General features: G+C 43.4%; 2 protein-coding genes across 4 annotated transcripts in view; both read right to left on the bottom strand.

Annotated features, from left to right (window-relative positions):
* Window positions 1-10,706, bottom strand: part of disc1 (DISC1 scaffold protein) — a 55,020-nt gene extending 44,314 nt beyond the window's left edge. The window contains exons 1-3 of one of the 3 annotated variants that reach the window (XR_002278393.3): window positions 10,106-10,706; window positions 2,590-3,416; window positions 1,362-1,431 (exon numbers count right to left, since the gene is read on the bottom strand). Coding sequence is in view for 2 of the 3 variants with exons in the window: in XM_065959394.1 (XP_065815466.1) it covers window positions 1,362-1,431; window positions 2,590-3,416; window positions 10,106-10,175 (967 nt within the window). In the remaining variant the exon portion in view is untranslated. The other 2 variants (XM_065959394.1, XM_065959395.1) reach the window with 2 other exon arrangements.
* A 3,376-nt stretch (window positions 10,707-14,082) lies between these two features.
* tsnax (translin-associated factor X) lies at window positions 14,083-17,706 on the bottom strand. The gene is made up of 6 exons (XM_020647009.3): window positions 17,393-17,706; window positions 16,620-16,709; window positions 16,410-16,524; window positions 15,274-15,404; window positions 14,779-14,888; window positions 14,083-14,646 (listed from the first exon to the last, which is right to left on the bottom strand). Exons 1-6 carry the CDS (start codon window positions 17,406-17,408, stop codon window positions 14,269-14,271), a joined length of 840 nt encoding a protein of 279 aa, XP_020502665.1. The 5' UTR covers window positions 17,409-17,706; the 3' UTR covers window positions 14,083-14,268.
* Window positions 17,707-20,592: the final 2,886 nt, after the last annotated feature.

Below are 20,592 nucleotides of genomic sequence, written 5' to 3'. Positions count from 1 at the left end.
AAATAAACTTTCCTCAGGCGAGCTAGGAAACAAATCGAGGTCAAACAGGATCTGACATGAACGCGTGGCTTCTTCTGGAGACAGAAATCAAATCAGTCAGGATGTAATTAGACGGGTTTGAGGTTCGTTCTCGTGCAGGATTCAAAGAAAACATCAAAAGCTGAACGTAGAAGAAGCTCCAGGAGCCAAAGTTTGGTTTTTTAAGTAAATAAATGTGGGATTGGATTTAGCATCCTCCTCCGTCTTTCACTTTCAGAAGTTTCACAGTTCCATGTTTTGTGGGACTTTAGGTCTTCAAACGACGTTTTTAAACGATACAATCTCTGACTCTGTCTTACTTTGACAAACGATAGTAGCAGCAGATTTAATAGAACAACATCTATTTCAAAAGACGAGCGCATAGGAGAGGACTCATCCACCAAAAATTGCAGACAGACTCCTGCACAGTCTAAATTGTATAAATATGGCACAGAAACATTGCCAATATTTGGGCATATAAAACATTGCGCAGGAGATTGCCTGCAATTTATTGCCTGCGATAACTTCAAATAATAAAGTTCCTAATATCAGGTGCCGAGGACTTTTGCTTTTGCTGTCATGGCATCAAAACAGGTATGACTTTGTTTGAGTATTACTATCGTATCAGAGTTTAACATTCTGGTATCATGACAAACCTGGTGTGACTGAGCTGACATGAAGTCATCAGAAAGAAATAAGCATTACACACTCTTAGTCCGCCCTTCAGCTCATCATACAGAGAAAAAGAAGTCAGTTTAGTGTTTACTCAAGTGTCACCAAAAACAAGAACTTTATAATGTATGATTTAAGAATGTGCAGCTAAAGGTCCTTAAACCCACCAGACAGATTGATCTAAAATGTATGTAAGAGCCTTTAAACAAATACAACAGGTAAGGCTGATGTGTGTCCTGCTGCCCTCACGAGCTTCATCGTTCATATCAGTTTGATCAACAACTTATTCAGTTTGCAACAAATCCAATTAAAGCGACTCGGGTACTTCCCCTTCATCCCTTTTCTTACAAACAAATGTCAAAGCGAGCAGAAGCCTCCTGCAGTGAGTCAGTCCCCATAGAGCCCCATGTTAAAATGTCCAACTACACAGCTTGTTACAGCATGTTGAGCTGCTGCAAAGTCTTCAATGTTTACTGTTTTCTTTCTTTCATACTGAATTTAAAAAATGTTCTGGAGGAGCAGCAAAATAAAAATCTCCATCAGATGTGTTAAACTTTGACAATAGAGGCAGAAAAAATGACTAAGCACTTCTGTCTTTAATCCACGTGTTGCTGAATCTAAAAAAAAACTGTAAAATTACCTAAATATTAAAGCAGCAGCTATGAGCTCACCTGCGTCATAGTCGTCATCCAAAATGGCTTTCTGCTGGAGTCTCTGCAGCTTCAACATCATGGACTCGATCTGAAAAAGACACCACAGAAGAAGACGGAGTAGATTACCAAACAGTCCAGAGGGCGATGATCTTTAAACAGATGACACAGGCTGAAAAAAAAAAAAAAACGTGAGGGTGCGATGACCGTCGTTTCAAAAGTGAGACTAAGTCAGCAGGTTCAGGACTGAGTGTGGACTTTCTCAGACTCCTAATATCAGGCACGACTATCAGTCCCTTTAAATGTTTTTATGTGTTTTATTAATATATCTGCATCAGATATTTAAAAGACTTCACCCTTTAGTTTAAAGTTCCATAATAAAAGCTGCTATGCATTAAGAAAAGGGTTCTCTGACATCGAGACCTCCTTAAAAAATGGGAGCAAGGGGGGAGAGAGAGAGACAGCTCTCTGCAATGTTTAGAATTTGGACTGCAGTACCCATTTTAAAGACTAGGTGTCAGAGTTACATACTGCTCTTTTCAAGAGCCCATGTTCTGCCCTTTTTGGGGTTTGTATATTTAATCTATGTACCTACTTTTGTACGTTCACAATAGCTAAAGTTTGAAAAAAGTGTCTGTTTTCATGCACTGCTCCTCCTTGCTCCCTCTACGCTCTGAGTCTGTCAGCTACACTCTGCTGAGCCCACACTGTTAGACCCCACGTGGGCCAAGTCTGCTCTGATTGGTCTGCTGATCCGCTCTGTCGTTATTGGTCAGTTGTTCAGCACGCTTCTCGGAAATTTTAACATGAGCTGCTGGGCTTGCCACAACGAGCCAATGGGCTTAGATCAGTGATCTCACACTGACAATGATGCCCGACTGACAAATTTTTATCGAGGGGGGCTAGAACCGAGCGTTACATGCAGCTAATGCTACAGCTAACAGGAGGACGTAGGAGAAGCTGCGTTTCCGCAGACTTTGAATTTTTGCACATAGATGTGCCTAAACATGCACAGGACACTTGGAAAACACACTGAAGAGCATATAAAACCAGAAAAATCATAATATGGGACCTTTAATGGAAAAGTTTGAATTGTTTTGAAGGGGGCTTTGAGATACTTATCAGTTGTCGGTGCATCTGAGAGTACATTTTACTCCATGCTAGTCCGTAGCGGTTCATACTGAGCTCCTGATTATCAGAACTATCCCTTTAAATTTAATAAAAGCCATCAGGATCCAATCATGCTCACCTTAGTGTGCGTCCGGTTGTTCTGCAGACAGTCCTGCAGCACGCCCTCGTACTTCTTCACCAGGTTGTCCACGCCATGGTCGCAGACGGGCGTGGCACTCTCATAGCCAGAGGTGACGGAGGAGGCGGAGGCTGTGTCTGAGTCCACGGAGAGCGACGAGGTGATGTCTATGTCCACAGAGTGAGAGTCACAGTCAGGGAGGTCAGACGTCACCTCCCTGTTTACCCACAGACTCTCCCGCCAAAACCTCCCGCCTGACGACAGCTCGTCCCGCTCGGAGGACGCCTCTGATTGGACAGAACTGGTCTGCTTCGAGACGTTGTGCTCAGTGGTTAAGGCTGCTGGTTTAGTTTGAGGTGAACTCTGTGCTTTAGTGGAATGACTTAGTGCTTCTGGTTCCTGTGACGGGGTTGAAGTTGAGTTTAGAGACTCTCGGATGAAACTAAAACTGGAGTTAAAGGAGTCCTGTGTGGAGGACTGTGGAGGTGCTGGACTCCGGCTTAACCTGAGTTCATCCTGGCCTGATGTACCGTTCATTTCCCTGCATGCTTTGGGAGACAGAGGACGAGTCCCAGAGCAGAGAAAACTCTTACTCCTCCGGGTGCTACATGAAGGTTTGTCAGTCTGTGAGGACACTTTGACAGCAGGTGTGATGTCAGTGTGACGTCCAGATTTTCTAATGCCCGTTGTGTTCCCTTCCTCCTCCTCCTCCTCCTCCTGCTCCTGAGACATGCTCTGCAGTCTGGACGGCTCTCCTCTCATGTACCCCGGTCGTCGGTGGAACCTCTTACGGCCGGAGCTGCCAGCTGTCCCTGACGCCCGGCCACCTGTCGATGCAGAGATTAACCATTAATCTGGACAACCCGCTCATGAGGAAGACAAACAGTACAGTGAGCTAATACAAACAGCAGGATTAACAGTGTTAATCATGGAGTACGGCAGGAAGAAATGTGACGCTAAATGTGCCAATTATGCAGGAATGTAAAACAACCTATTGCTAAAACTCAGACTATGATCTAACCAAACCCTAAAGACTCCCACCCCTCTCTCTCTCCTCAACGCTAACATCACTGACTGAATGAAAAACAACTTTGGCAGCTGGGCGACATTTCCCAGAGATTTACTCCAGCTGTTGGGAAATACCAAAACCAAACAGTCACTTTGAGTCAAGACAGGCCTCTCATTGGAGGAGCGAACATGGACTACACGTCCTGAAGTTTATCTTTAAAAACACTCAAAAGAAGTAATAATCTTCTGAAACAAAGCTTCTCCAGATGCAGAGACGGCCGTGCAGAAACCGACCTGACTGTATCTCAGACATGTCAAAGTAAAGAAAGCAAAGATTTAAGCAAAAATATGATGAATTTAAAATGAATCAATAACACAGATATTGTTTGCGACCTAGGTCAAAGGACGGGCGTCAAACACAATACTGACCCGTTACTCTAACACCCTTTAAAGCCGATGAGGCTAATTTGTTAGGAAACAGCTGCCTTCACATCCAGCAGATATGTCAAAGGTCGTGTTGTGACAAACTTCAAATTTAAGATGTTAATAATTTGGACAATGAAGAAGCACTGCAGGGAAACATGGCCGACCTCAGCAATAATTAAAAATTATGATAACATTCATTTGTCTAAAAGAAGAGCACAATGACGAAGAGAAGTCTATGTTGGAAGTCGAACACCTGCTGCAGCTTCACGTGATTAAAACATAAAGAGAGAGAGAGAGAGAGAGAGAGGCTGAATGTTTGAATCAACAGCGTCTTTGTGTCCAGCTGCATGGCTCTCTCTCTCTCTCTTTCACTTCTGCCTCTCAAATTTATCTACCCACACACACACACACACAGACCTTTGTAGGAGACACAGTGGGGGCATTCATGCTAAAGTCATAGTAAAACCCCGTTACACTTTGTTACACTTTGTGAAAGAAGCCTAAAAACAAAACTCCCTCAGTAGGAATCAAACACATCTGGACACAACGAGGACTTCATGTTGTGTTACTAGAAACTTATCAGCCTTTATAATCTGCAGTTCTTCCCCCAGTGACCGAACACTTGAAGAAATTGCATGTCTGTACGTCATGACAAGAATGCAGGACACGAAACAAACCATGAGCACCATAAAGGAACCGCAGCTCTCTGCTCAACCCGCCGTGACCTCCGGTGATGTCACTGCTGAAGCATCCGGTGTGACCGCAGAGGAAGAAACATGAAGACACTTAAGGGAGGGTTAAGATCCAGCGGAAATGTTCAGAGCTGAAAAATGAAGCCAAAAGCTGCAGTTCCTCCAGTGTCCACTAGAGTCTGTCTCCTGCAGTGAGTCAGTCCCCATAGAGCTCCATGTTAAAATAAACATGTTTACAGTCTGGTATAAAAACAGTTTGGGTCTCTAGATCTCATTTCTCTCTTCAACTGTACGGGCTGAATGTTTATACAACTCACCTGTTTACATTATATTAAGTCTTAAAGTGATGTAGAATTAGGGGGTGTGGCCTCTTTGAGTGACAGGTGGGAGCTGCTAGCTGTCTGCTAGGTGTCCCCTCAGATAATTCAGTCCCTGACCTTTAACCTCTGGGTCGTGTTTGTGCTGTTGGAGTCTTTTGGAGATTTGTTCATATAAATATCAGACTAATAATCTGTCTCTCTGTGAGCTTTATCAGACTAACAGACCGTCCATCAAGTCTGAGCTGCACTTTTACACTCTTATTTACACGTTAGCAACAATTAGCAGCTAACTGAGTCTGTGAGAAGAACCATAACTGTCTCTGAGCTCGTTCAGTGTTTGTCACACTCTGATTTATTTGTGGTGGCCCGTGCATGGGAGTCAGGATTGTTGTTTTCTTTTCTGCAGAGAAGATCACGATGTGAAGTGATGAGGAGGCAGGAATTTGGAGTATGAGGAAATATCGCCAACAAGCATTTAGTCTACTACGTCCACAAGTTCTCTGAGTTTTTTAAGTTTGATAAATATGCAACTCCAATCAGCTGCCATCACTAAAAGAGTCGCTTTCTGCAGGAACATGACGGTTACCCAGAGGATGACATGCAGCAAAGGACTGAGGTCGGGGGATGTGATTATTTTCTTAAAAATAATAAATGACGCTCCACCCTTGAGTCCAAATATGGTCACGTCTGGCCCCAGAAAACCAACATGACCAAACTCAAGGCTTCAACAGGCAGTCAATAAACTGAAGGGTGACATCACACCGACTTTGTCCATTATTTATAAAGTCTATGGAAGAGACGCCACTTAAGGGCGAGTCAGGGACTTAGGGGACAGGTTTTCAGTGAGATTAACATGGGGGGGGGTCTTTGTATGAGCCATCCGTCCACCGGGACCACCACACTGAAGCTCCGGTTACACACCGCTCCATTAGCGTTTCTTTGCAGACGTGGTTACTGTTCCATAACCAGTTTAAGAAACCCAACACTCTCTGAAGGTATACAAAATACAGCAGCACATCGTTCACCATCTGCTGCGGTCACAATTCAACACATAACCCTCTCAAAGAGAAGAGAGGAGCACTTGATGGTCGGGAGTGTTACTGTATCCTCCATTCCTCGCCGTCGCCATGCTTCGATTTCAGGGAAAGGGGAAGGAAATACCTCAGGTCCCATTGTGAAAGTGTGTGTGTGTGTGTGTGTGTGTGTGTGTGTGTGTGTGTGTGTGTGTGTGTGTGTGTGTGTGTGTGTGTGAAGCCCCTCAGAAGAAGGTTGTTTGTTGTTTCCTGCAAAGTTTTCCTGAAATAGTTTGACAGGAATTCAGGAAGAAACAGCAAAAAAAAGAATCCAAGATGGCAGCGCACACAGATTCCCTCCAATAAAACTTTATTATTTATGTGCACATAGCTACAGATACATCAGGGGCTGACATTAAATTAAAGACAATTGACCCGACCATCGTAACCACTGGACCAGGAAGAGTACTTCTGATTTTAAAAAATAACAGTCAAAACTTCAGTAAACCATCTATCCATCATCTTTACCGCTTTTCCCGTTAGGGTTGCTGGAGCCGATCCCAACTGCCATTGGGTGAGAGGCGGGGAGACACACTCACATTCACAACTACAGACAATATAGAGTCAGCAGTTAACCTAACGAGCATGTCTTTGGACTGTGGGAGGAAGCTGGAGTACCCGGAGAGAACCCACACATGCATGAGAGAACATGCAAACTCCACACAGAGAGGCTCCTGTCAGATGGGGATTCAAACCAGGAACCTCCTCGCTGTGAGGCCACAGCACTAACCACTGTACCACCGTGTAGCCTACTCTTAAACCATCAAATAAAAAAAATGTAAAAATGTTCCTAGACACCTGATATTGGGTCATTTCCTGTTTCTGATCGAGACAATTGCAGGTAAACTCCTGCGGCATCGTGCAATCTAGGAAGTGTCAGCTCCTCTCTTTCATTTGTGTTTGAAGAGATTTAAACTTTTTATTTTGTTGTTATCAGACTGAAGTGGAGTTTAGGTACTTTTTGTTACTGTTGAACATTTAAAAATTAGACTATAATTTAAAAACAAGTGGTTACATCTTTAAACAGATTTTGTAATACTGCTGTGCTGTTGAGAATGAAGCCAAACATTATATTTTTTCATTGATGAGAATTAAGTGCGGATCCTAAAACAAGGATTTACTTTAAATGACTCCTCTGCAGCTTTCTCCGGTTGACTTGTTGCTCATTTCTGCACAAAAAAAGTTTGAGGAAACGAAGCGTCTCAGCCAGACGAGCTCCATTATTTACCTTTGCAGATTAAAGAGGCCCTTCTCAGAGCCCTCAGCTGAAACAAAGCAGCTCATTGGCTGCTGACAGCGCTTCAGCCAGAGACAAGTGGAATGTAGAGGATCTCATAAAAACACAAATGTTTGAGGAACAAGCTCGGCACCCTCACACACACACACAAACACACACACACACACACACACACACACACACACACACACACACACACACACACACACACACACACACACACACACACACACACACACACACACACACACACACACACACACACACACACACACACAGATCTGCATGTCAGCAGCCTCCTGAGAAGCAGATGTGACGCTTGTGACCGGCAGAAAAGAAGAAGTGAAAGTCAGCGATGGGTCTGACAAAGTGGTGACAAAGTGTGGCCTAGAAGGGAGTTTAAATGGAAAAAACAATATTCAACAGCTGACAGAAAGTTACGTTTAATTAACGAGAATCAGGAGTTCAATCTCTGCTCTGCTCCGTGAGACATTTATAAGAAAACAGCTGCTCACTTACTGCCTGCTCACATGAGGATCATAAACTTTCTGCATGAGGTCGATTCAGTGAAACGAGGAGAAAAATCTGACAGAGACCGACTGTAAAATAAATACACTACAGAAACATAAAATACTGTTAGAGTGCTTTCACACTCGCAGAAAACTCTGGAAAAACTCCTGAAACACTCCTGAAGTGTTCATGCTGAGCGTCATGTGTGAACACAAACAGCTGAATGTTTGAGTTTCTCCTCCAGCCTCCTGGTATTTATTCTGCAGAAAGTCAGAGTGAGCTGATGTGAGAACGCAGCAGGATATAATCAGGAGAATTCACCTGGAGCGAGTGGGAGAGGGTGGTGACGTTTATTCCCTGTGATCGCTGCACGACCATAGACTGTCTGCACGCCACGGCAGCGTTTTTAGATATGCCCGTTTTCAATACAAAACTAAATGTAGTTCAGTGTCCTGAGCACTAAAACACCGTCAGTGCTCTCTGAAAACAGTTCAACTTTTAGAACAGTACAACGAATGTCAATGTCACTTCTCCACCATCGACCAATGAAAATCAAGAAGGGGCGGGACTTCTTATATCAGCAATTTCCAGGGCCCTTTCCGAATAGTCACAGTTCAGTATGCAGTACGTACTATTCAGTATGGAGTTTCAGTATACTGAACTCTCGTGGTCATTCAGTATGCATTTTTTGGGTACACTTCAGTATACTGAACATTTCAGTATGGATACTAACTTCCGGGTTTCATGCAGTATGGATCAGATGCGTGCTTACAGGAAATGAATTGTATTTTACCACCCACAATGCTGTGCGAAATTAAACGTAAATCGTCACTTCACGTGCGCCTCCAAATCAAAACAAACGAGCATTGATTAATTTAATCTTAATTTAAAGTCCCGACTGAAATCGCTACTTTAAATTAACAACAGAAAATAAAACAAATGTCTGCATCATTATAAAACCTTTCCCCCTCTATTTAAATAATGATTTAACTATTTAAATGCGTCTTTATTTGTTTATTTTACTTTATATTCTGTATATTACTGTCTTTCATTTGTACTTTTCTTTATGTAGGCTACTGTATGTTATTTAGTTATTTAATCTGTCTTTTACTTGATTTACATTGTGATATTGGTTTGTTTACCTGACTGTATATGCGCATTACTCTTCTTGAATAAAGCTAAACAAAAACAAAAAAACAGGTGGATGCGGCCGGTTTGGGAAATGTAAATGACGTCACTTCCTTACTGAATAAATCAGACGAAGTAGGAACAAATATCTGCCTACTGTGTGTGCATACTGAATAGTAGGTACTAAACAGCATATAGCACGGATAGTAGGTACTGCCTACTGACAGATTGAGTAGGTACTTGGCAATTCGGATACGGCCCAGGTGTAATTTCTTTGCTCCTATAGGCCGGCTACACACAGGATGATTTAATGCTGCATTCAGGGTCCCAGTTCCCGACCTGGAAAGTCGTTTTCTCAACTTCAGTGTTTTCACATGCTTCCAGTTCAGCGAGTCGGAATGATGTAACAACAACAACAACAAACAACATGGACGAAGAAAAAAATATATTTAAGCAAAAAGTTGATGGGAATACGTGAATTAACCAAAGTTTATTGCCACAAACAGAATAATTGTTTGCCCGCCATGTTGATGATGAATATGACGAAAAGTCGGCAAGTTGGGCGCCTGATTCTATCCCGAGTTTGATAACTGCAGTTAATGGATCAACGCCATGAATGTGTGAGTCGATATCTTTCTATCTCTAAAGATTGAAGACAGAACTTAAAAAGATATCGGCCAATATATCGATATCAAATATTTTCTCTTCCCAATATCGGCCCCAAAAATATCATATAGATCCGGCCCTATTTATAATCTTGTGTTTTTTTATTTTTTATTTCCAGTCTCTGTTTTGGTGTAACTGTTTGTGTCTGTGCTGTTCAACCCTGAAAGCTCTTTGTCCTGCATGACTGACTGAATGAAAAATGATAAATAAAGAGACTCCGCACACACTGACCTCACAGCAGACCAGTAACAGGTTGACCTCCAGGTTTAGTTCAGACTCTCTGTGCCCTCTCGTATAAAGACAAGTTACATCTGTTGTGATCCTTCCTTTATTTCACATCCTTTCTGATCAGCGTGGAGATCCTGAAAATGACTCTACCAGCCTGTTGCGGAGAGAAACTGTTCGACCATTGAGCAAAACATCAGCTGAGAGTTGAACATTTCTGCTTGTTCTTACCTTCCATGACTTCTCGGAGGTGCAGCAGAGAGTTACTGCGACATTCAAACCCCATCAGTCCTGCAAACATCTCATCGATCAAACACGAGCCGTATTTATCCAGAAATCAGAGCTTTTAGATCTGCTCGGAGTCACATCGACCATGTTTCAGATCCAGGCTGCAGTGGTGGAGCTGAGCTCATTTCCGTTGTGGAAAAATCAACCCAGACTTTTTTTTTTCTCTCCTCGCGATTTGTTCTACACGTGAAACCGGCTTTTCCCACGAGCTACTGAGACCACGATCAACATTTTCTGACCAAAGTTTTGACGCTTAAACTCCAGATTGTCATCTATCTCCTCTGAGGAACACAAGCGGGTCCAGCTACGTCTGAACGAACCGACTGCAGGAGAGGAGGGATGGTCCTCCTCATGTCATGATTGTTGAGAGAGAGTAACAAATCAAAGGCGATTATTTGAAGAAATGGTAGAAGTATAATGTTAGAGAAGAATCTGTGTGGTGTCGATTGGTCGATGAGTTGTCCGTTACTCGCTGCGTCGTGCGTCGTGCGTCGCGTTGGAGCAGCGCGGGGAGCTCCTTCCTACGTGTGCAGGAATTTGACACTCCAGACTCTTCAGACCGCCTCACGAGCACAGAGAGGAGGACTGAGAGCGGCACAGGACACACGCACACACACACACACACACACACACACACACACACACACACACACACACACACACACACACACACAGAGAAACATTAAAGCTCCTGTGAGGACTTTTTTGGTGATTTTGAACAAGCCCATCAGCAGCAGAATTGATTATTTCTTTAAGCTGAAACTGCTGCTGCTTGTGGGTTTCCACCAAGCAGTCCGGTTCAGTTTGGTTTGATACATTATGCATTTATTGGTGTTTCCACTGAGCAGAAGTTGGGATATTCTAAAATGTTTAAAAGTAACTCTGAGAGAGAAATTTAAAGACTTTTTTAAACTTTTTTTTACTAAACAAATTCTACATTTCATTTAGCAGACTCTTTTATCCAAAGTAGTCTGATCAAACACACAGGTACTGACAGGAAGTAACCAGAGGTGCTGACAGGAAGTGGCCAGAGGCAGGGCATCATCAACATCATCCTGAAGGTTGTAGGTGTTCATAAAGAGCTGGGTCTTTAGCTTTTTCTTAAAGTGACAAGGGACTTTGAATGGAGTTTGTTAGTTCGTTCCACCACCGGGGGGCGACAGAGGAGAAGAGTCTAGTCAGCCTCTTAGGACCCTGTTGTGAAGGTTTGGATGAGACGCCTTTCATTAGCAGAACGTAGTGGGAGGCAGGGAGTGTAGATTCAAATGAATAAAGTCTTATCTGGTCCTATGTTCCGGGATTAAATGTTTGAGTTCCTAAATTTAAAACATAAACATATCTTCTGAATTTCCCTGCACTGCTGACACGTCATATTGTCACAGAATCTTTAGTGAGGAAAGCGTCGTTCTAATTATTGTTTGTATGTAAAATGTGCACATTTTCATTTTCTCCTCACACATCCTGCATGGTTTAAATACCAAAGAGCTCCTTTGTTGCTGCTCTGAGGGGATGAATGAGAGGGGGGGAGAGAGACAGAGAGAAAGAGGGGGAGAGAGAGAGAGAGAGCTCACAGAGAAATAGAGAGGGGAGAGAGAGAGAGATGTCTTTTCATCCTTCCTCACAAACATCCAAACGCTCCTTTCATTCAGCTCAGCAGAGGAGACAACGTGAAGCTTCTTACTCCATCAGAGACTCACTGTGGAGAGACAGAGAGAGAGAAAGAGATCAGAGAGAGTGCGAGACAGAAAGAGAGAGAGTGGGGGAGAGAGAGATCAAAGAGAGTGCGAGAAAGAGAGAGAGATAGCGAGAGCTCAGAGAGACAGAGAGACAGAGAGAGAGGGAGAGAGAGCGAGACAGAGAGACAGAGAAAGTGAAAGAAACAGAGAGAGAGAGAGAGAGACAGAGAGACAGAGAAAGTGAGAACGATAGAGAGAGCTCAGAGAGACAAAGAGACAGAGAGAGAGGGAGAGAGAGCGAGACAGAGAGACAGAGAAAGTGAGAACGATAGAGAGAGCTCAGAGAGACAGAGAGAGGGAGAGAGAGCGAGACAGAGAGACAGAGAAAGTGAAAGAAACAGAGACAGAGAGAGAGGGGGAGAGAGACAGAGAGACAGAGACAGAGAGAGAGGGGGAGAGAGACAGAGAGAGAGGGGGAGAGAGAGAGAGAGGGGGAGAGAGAGAGAGAGACAGAGAAAGAGAGAGAGGGGGAGAGAGACAGAGAGAGAGGGGGAGAGAGAGAGAGAGGGGGAGAGAGACAGAGACAGAGAGAGCGGGGGGGAGAGAGAGAGAGACAGAGAAAGAGAGAGAGATAGAGAGTGCTCAGAGAGACAAAGAGACAGAGACAGAGAGAGAGGGGGAGAGAGAGAGAGAGAGAGACAGAGAAAGAGATAGAGCTGTGAGGCGGGCGGGGGGGGATTAAATCCACAGGTGTACCTGCAGTGACATCATCACCTTTTGGTTTAAAGATTAGGAGCTCTAAATGTCAGCGCTCTGCAGGTGTCAGGAGGACTAAGAAGGTTTATAACCCACACTGGAGGTTTCCTGTCTGCTCTGAGAAAACACAAACAAAAACTCCTTTAACGCACAAACACATGACAACAAATCAGCTCAAGGTTTCTACTATTCTTACAGGTTTGTGCTGTTGAAATCCACCGAACACGGTGCCAGGAGAACATGTTGACTGTTAAAATGTCTGCAGAAGACGCAGCTGTGTCGTTGAGTATTTTACTGCAAGAAGAAAAATTAGGGAAAATTTGGGGGAAAGAAAGATATCTTCATGACATGATGGCATTTAATCAAATCATAAAACCAGAAATACTATTCAGTTTAATGTCAAAGCATTTCCTCTAAAAGAGAAGGCAGGATGTCTACATGTTGTTCTGATATTCACCACCAGGTAGCAGACTCAAACTACAAATGAAAATAAAACCCACAACAACACGTTTACTTTTTTTTTTAACTTAGAGACAAACGTATTAGATAGGATAAATGTCACCCTAAAGCTCCACGTGAGGTTTTTCAGACAAGAAATGTAAATCTTTGAAGCACAAACCAGCTGCAGAAGGACAGATGTGCAAAAACTTGAATGGCTTTTTAAATTGGATGTGTTTCAGTTTGCTAATTTTGTCTCAAACAGGTTGGAAAAGAAGAACAGATAGTCGGTATGATTCGTGTTTATCTTGCTTTCACTTTCTTTTTCTGTGACATGACAATGAAAACACAAACTATGCACTCTGATCCTTCAAACTGCCAAATATGAAGAAGCTGTCTTTTTGGGCTTTCTGTATTTATTGATAGGACGAGAGAGAGTAAGAAATCAGAGAGCGAGAGGGGGAGGGGGGGATGACGTGAGAGAAAGCAACCACAGGTCTGACTTGAACATGTGCCACCTGTTGGAGGGCTTCAGCCTCCGTACATGAGGTGTGACCTAACCGCTACATCTGTGCCCCAAACCTGTTTTTTTTTCTTTCAACAAGAAGCTTCTCTTACTCATTACAGATTGTGTGCACGATTGTCGATAGGCTGAGACAGCATTTAGAGCATGCAGACCCTGCAGGAACAGATGGGTGACATCATAACAATCGACACAAGATGATGTAAGATACAGATGATTGACAACAGCCACTTTTGTCAGATTTTATTTTGTACCTGTAGGTGATTTCAGTGTGGTGAGGATTGTTCAAACACCGTACGAGGACGCTTGTGTGTGTGTGTGTGTGTGTGTGTGTGTGTGTGTGCGCGTGTGGGTCAGCAGATTGACCAGGAAACACAGGAAATGCATGCACATTATACAAAGGTTACATTTCCCCTGCACGCGGTCTGCAGGCAGCCTGAGATGATCTGTGAGTGATGGAGAGGCGAGAAGAGAAAAAAATACACACACACGTTTTCAAAGCAGCTTAAAGACGAGGGAGTATGGCAGATTTTTGGCACAGAACTTTTTATTCATGCAGAACTGAAAGCATCAGATCGTTATCAAAAAGAAAAGAAATCCTTTGTGTCCTTTAACACATTTTATTGTTGTAATAAAGAGAGAAATAAACCAACATGTCAGAAAACGTAACAGACATTAAAACACACACAGGAGCAGGAATCGAGCAGCAGAGATCAGATCACGCCCTCCTCGGGGTCGATGAGCGCGCTCCGACTGGAGAACACGTCTGCCAGCATGTGTTTGGGGATCTCGGAGCCGCGGACCTTCAGGGCGTAGCAGGCGTCCTCCACCTTGCCCAGGCTCTGCCGCAGCGTGTGCAGCTTCTTGGACACCTCGTAGGGCCCCGTGTTCCCGATGAAGGAGAAGCCGTCGTGGATCTGACGCAGGAACTGGCTCAGCTGGAAGGGCGTGTCGATGTCGCCGTTTCCCACGCTGCTGATGCACATACGCATCAGCTCGCCGGTCAGATCGGCCACGCCCAGCAGGTAGTCGGAGGGCGTTACCTGGAAGGTCAGCACCTGAGCACCCGGCGGCAGATCTTCAGCTGAGCCCTGAGAGGAAAAGAAGTCATAACTACATTTTGAAGAAAAATAAATTAACTTCACTCTTAGTTTTAAAACATGACAGACGAATGGAGGGAAAGTTATGAAAAACAAACAAACGACTTGAGAAGACGGCGCTACCTTCTCTGCTCTCATGAACACCAGCCGGGCGTTGATCTCCTCCAGGCTGATGAGGCTGCGGTGTTGGATGTAGTGCAGGAAGGAGACGGCCTCCACGAACTCCTGGATCCCTGATTCATGATATAAACAGAGACATAGGTCACCACACGACAATGGAGAGTGTATCCAGCTGTCCACTGGACTGTTGTCATAGAGACACGACAGACGTGCAGCACTTCTAATCTTAGCGCACAAACGCTTCATGCAAGCGCTTTTCTGCCCAGAAAAAAACGCTAGATGGACACAGGGCCTGATTTATTTTTCTCTGCATGTTGCAGTGTATAAAAATGGACGTAGCGTCAGTGACATCACTCGTTGGTTTCTGAGGCAGGGTTTTGAAGCCCATCGATGGTATTCAGCACGTTGGAAATGCTCTCTCAAACTAAGGGCATCATCACAATCATGTTATCTCATAATCTGCAGTAATGATCACTGTGTGCTATCATCGAGGCTCACCTGGTGTGAAAGCTCTGTGAAACTGATGGATGTCTTCTCCTCGCAGCTCTTCGGCGATTTGACCAATTTTCTGTCTAACTCCTTCCAGCTTCACTTCTGCTTCCTTCAGAATCGCCTCGGGGTCTGTTACACTTTTTCATCCAGAGAAAACGTGAATCAACAGTTAGAAATGTATCAAATTATTTTAAAAAATCAAAAGATATCATGTTTCATTACAATTTTTTTGGACAGCCAAGATATACGAGCAGATACAATGTTCTCCTTCAAATGGGTACTGCAGTCCAAATTCTAAACATTGTAGAGAGCTGTCTCCCCCCCGCCCCCTCCTCTCTAGAGTCGATGCTCATGCAGGTCAGCATGTGGTGGACACTGAAGCTTCAGTGTTTATCCAGCTCTGCATCGGTCTGTAAACCTTTCTGTGTTCTAACCTCTCTCCATTTTTCAAAAGCATCTCCAATATTGATCCTAGTTTGAGCACGTTTCTGCTCGTGGAGCTTATTAGAAACATGCAGAGGCTTTTTAGGTCGGGTACAATCACTTCTATCTGAACCACTTCTCTTGCCCGCTTCCATCGCTGCAACACCTGTTGACCTGATAACTGCTCTCATATCTGGCAAACCGAGGGGCGTCCAAAACAGCCGTGTGGGGGTGTCTTAAAACCAAGTACCTTCTCTGGTCCAAACAAATCCAGAGCATTCAGGAGCAGAATCTAAAGTTAGAAGGAGGACATACTGGCTGCTGCATTGTTGTCAGAGAAGCCAGCACTTCAACATAGCATGTTTCCTTAATGTCTGATCATATAGTAAGATACCTTTATCATTTCACTCACTACACATCTCACTGATTGGACCTTTAACTTTTGAGATTTGTATCTGATGAAATAATTTAAAAAACAATAGTGAGGCGCTGGGGGTGCAGTGGGGGTGGTGCCCCATGTATGGAGGCTATAGTCTTCCAGCCTGTGGCTTCTTTCCCCCACTCTCTCTCCCTGATTTCCGACTCTATCCACTGTCCTATCTCTCAATTAAAGGCACAAAAAGCCCAAAAAATAATCTTGTCAAAACCAATAGTGAATTATTTACTACTGCTGTCCGAACCAAACTCCAAACATCACGAGTTTTGACAAAGGTTCAGACCTGGTCACTCTGTGTAGAAGAAAAATGGTCCTCTTGCTCTCGATGGTGACGTCTCGACTGAGCTTCACAAGGCGCTCGTATTTGTCATGTTTGGTGTCCAACTCCTGCTGGAAAACTTTAAAAAACAAAACAAAGAAAGGGTAAGAATTAGAGATAGGCATCAAACATGAGGGTCAAAACAAACAAAAAAAACGCAGAGGACGGAGTTACCTTTAAAAGCAGCGATAACGGGTGAGGATGAGTTGGCGCTCCCATCACGCTCCTGCACCGCATCCGTGTTTTTACGAGGCACACCATCACCTGAGAGGAGGCAGAAAAGTCACGTAGAGTTTGTTCATCATAAAACATCTGGTTAATAACGTCATTTCTTAAAAACACTTTAACCTTAAGTCCAACAGCTGACTTCATCTGCCTGATTAAAAAACATCTTCTCTGAATCAGCAGGTAGGTGAACTACATGTCAGCATTTAATTGATTTTGCCCTAAAAATAAAAATCTGCTACGGACATCTGTTCATGCCACATTAATTCCAGATGTCAGTCAACAGGGTCAATATCCATGTTGAACCAATGCATCTCTATTTGACACTTCTTATAACTACCAAACAAATATAACACACAGATTAGCTCAGTCTGTTAGCATGCTCTCTGTTGCTGTTGTTTAATATTCTTCTGAAAGCTCTTAGAGAGACGGGATCTGTCTCAGCCAAATAAACAAATAAATTAACATAAATAAAAACATTTAAAATGTAGATTAATGTGAGCAAACTGTGCTGTTTTATTAAAAAATTAAGATGTATTTAAAGTACAGCAGTCTGACTATTTAAACAAAAACTAATTCATCTTTCCCTAACAGATATCTTAGTTGTTATTGTTTTATTTTTAGCTGACTAGTCGCAGATGTGAGTTTTTCTTTGCTGTTGACAATTATTCAGCTGCATTTAAAAGATTATTATATTCTGGGTTTAATGTATTAAAACTTACCTTCTCGCTTATTCATGTCTACAGGGTTGCAGTTTTTATCTCGTATATAATTCAACTAGCTAAAAGCACGCTGTAGGGTTTTTGTTTTCGTCGTTTCAGCTGCCGACCAAAATATAACGACGTAATATATTTAACATCCGTCGGGGATAATCGAGGATAAATGAGGAAACAGCTCAGTTTATAAATCAAATATAAAGTATTAGTTTCATTATGAACTGATTCGATGAAGTCTAAATATCCTGCTATGTGAGATAAACCGTGTTTACTTGATTTTCAGAGCAGGCATTCGTGGAGGTCCTTCCGTCAGAGGGGGCTTTCGCGCAATTTAGACGCGCATCCGGAAACGAAGAGAAGTGCATCATGGGAGATGTAGTGACATAGGTTTTCAGCGTTTTCAAGCTGAAAACCTATGTCAGGTTTTCAGCGTTTTCAAGTTATTTAAGTGCTATTTTGGAGTTTTTTCGATTTTTCTATGGCAGATAATCCCAGTTGTGGCTTTATAGCAGCTATCTAAAGCTTTAAATTCAAATCAAATCAGTCATACTTGTTTAAACATTGTAATTAATGATGTAACATAGGCACAAGTAATATCCTCTGCTAGGGATTATTCAATTAATTTGTTTGTTTTTTAAAGTACTGTACTACTAATTTGACATGTTTACCAACATTTTTATCCCGAACTCACTCAAATCATCCAGCAAAACTTGATTTATCTACATTTTGCGCCACAGTGCGTCAACATCTTTGTTTTTTGAACCAGGCGGCAACCTTTGGAATGAAGCCAATGCTGAAGCGCAAAATCCTGCAGTTACTTGAGTGTCCACTAGAGGCTGGCTGCAGAAGAACAGGAAGTCACATACACACCCATTCAAATTCATTATTACAGCAGAAACATGTTTACATCCTGCTTAAAAAAACTACACTTAACGAAATGACATTTGACTCATCCGTTTTGATGAAGGATAAGAGTTAAGTTTTAATTAACAATAATGCCGTGTATCTAACCAGATTGACAGGTGGGCGTGGTGTAACGGTTTGTCAGGAGGTTTAAAACCCACCTCAGCTCCAGCTCTCAGCCTGTCGTTAGGTTGACTGAAAGTTAGACTGAGACAGCATTTCCAGCGTGGAGACCACCATCGATGGGACTCCAGCGCCCCCTGCAGGAACAGACGGAGGATGTCACTCAGGCTTCAAACATTACTATTTACAGTCTATGAAATTAGCAGGTCTTGCTAAATTGCTAAAACTAAAAGCTAGGAATCTAGGTAGTTGGAAAATCTAAACATGTCTTCTATGTTGTGATTTTATTGAATGATGGTATTCTGCTGTACTGTCCTGAAACTGATGTGTGTACTTTACAAAAACAGTGTTCCTCTTTTCCCTTTCCCTGCGTGTGCATGTGTGCGTGTGTGTGTGTGTGTGTACATGGCAGACAGGAAGTTGGAGTGAGATACAAAAGTGGAAGTGTGTGTGCAGAGAGAATATTTGTGGAAGAGATGAAATTTTTATTGAACAGTGTGTAAACCCCACAGAGGGTTAACATGTTAGAAAGGCTAACACACACTCACACACACACACACACACACACACAAACAAACACAAACACACCGTATGTCAAACTATGTAATGTTATTTATTCCTCTCTCTGTAATGTGTAACACAGGCTGTCATTAATGTTTAAAGAAAAAATATTTTGGGCACAGGTATCTTAGCGGTTAGGTTACCTCCAAGCAGGTGGCACGGGTTCAAGTCTGACCGGTGGTTGCTTCCCCCCTCCTCCTCACCTCTCTCTTTTTCTCTCTCTCAGGGGTTTTCCCGCTCTCTCTCTCTGCTCTAAACTCTCTCACCTGTAATTAAAGCGAGCTGCAGGAAGTGTTCAGGTGTGTGATCAGAGAGAGTGTGTGGGTGTGTGCGAGGAGGGTGATAATGACGCCCCTGCATGTTTCACACTCAGGTGAGTTAGGTTGAGACAGTTTAGAGTGAAGTCTGAACCAATCAGAGACGAGCTGCAGGAGGCTCAGTGTGGGGTCATTCATAGGTGTGATGATGCCGCTGTTGTCTGCAGGAGAATTTATCTGTGATTTTCGGAGGGGAAGGAGTCATGGGAGGAGCTGTGGGAGGAGCTGTGGGAGGGGCTTTACTGGAAAGAGGTGGTTAAACAGGTCCAACGCTCCTTTTCCTGGACTTGATGAGGTAACACTGCGGCAGCTTCTAGTACATGACACACACACACACACACACACACACACACACACACACACACACACACACACACACACACACACACACACACAGGCCTGAAAGCACAAACAGGTCCCACAGACATGCACTGATGAAGAGATGTCAGAGTGAGGGGGGTGCACGGGGGCTGACACACAGAGCAGTTGGGGGTTCGGTGCCTTGCTCATGGGCACATCGGCAGTAGAACGTGTGCTGGCACCACTCCAGCTACCAGTCACTATTTCTAGACTTGTTCCATACAGTACTGGTGTTCTGCTGAGAAATGTGCTTGCAGGGAATTGCATGCACCTTTCAGTTTAATTGTAAAACAATACGACTCTTATTAGTGTTGTAGTACTCAAGACCAGTCTCGAGAACACGTTTTGAAGGTCTTGTCTCGGAATATAAAGCATTTTTAATTGGCCTTGTCTCGGTCTCAGACTGGGCAGACTCCAGATTTTAAATCAAATCAAGACCACCACTGATTGGCTATTTTTCCCTGTCATCACTGTGATGAGAAGGAAAATGACTCTTTCTAAAAGATCAAATCATTTTAATTCATTTGTAGTTTGATTTGCCCTCTCTGTTACGGCCGCAAAACTTCCCGGTGCTACGGTTTAAGGGTGCACTAATACTAGGCAATCTGTATCATGCCCAAGCACGCTTCACCCCTAAAGTCCAGTTTGTTTGACTAGTGGAGTGCTCCGAGGCTTAAGCGCAGTACGGGACAACTTATCTAGTGTGAGCGCGCCCTAAGTGAGTGACACGCCCCCTGCACACAACATGATGATTTTTTAGTGATATATATAGTATATGTCTTGTCTCGGTTTCAGGTATGTCGTGTTCTTGGTAAGTTCTTGGTCTTGACTCAAACACTAACTCTTATTTCTAGACACAGATCTCTACAGATTGAGCTCCCCCCCCCCCCCGTTTCAATGAGGAGAAGAGACATGGTGATAATAATGACATGTCAAAAGAAG

Source organism: Labrus bergylta, chromosome 10 (genome assembly GCF_963930695.1).
Source record: "Labrus bergylta chromosome 10, fLabBer1.1, whole genome shotgun sequence".
In the NCBI taxonomy this organism is placed as follows: Eukaryota; Metazoa; Chordata; class Actinopteri; order Labriformes; family Labridae; genus Labrus; species Labrus bergylta.
This window is presented reverse-complemented; position numbering and strand designations above follow the sequence as displayed.

Excerpts from the sequence above, each read along its gene's own strand:
- tsnax (XM_020647009.3), bottom strand. Across the intron at positions 16,525-16,619 it reads CGTTATCGCTGCTTTTAAAG|TTTTCCAGCAGGAGTTGGAC; the intron begins GTAACTCCGTCC and ends TGTTTTTTAAAG. Across the intron at positions 15,405-16,409 it reads CTTCTACACAGAGTGACCAG|TGTAACAGACCCCGAGGCGA; the intron begins GTCTGAACCTTT and ends TGGATGAAAAAG.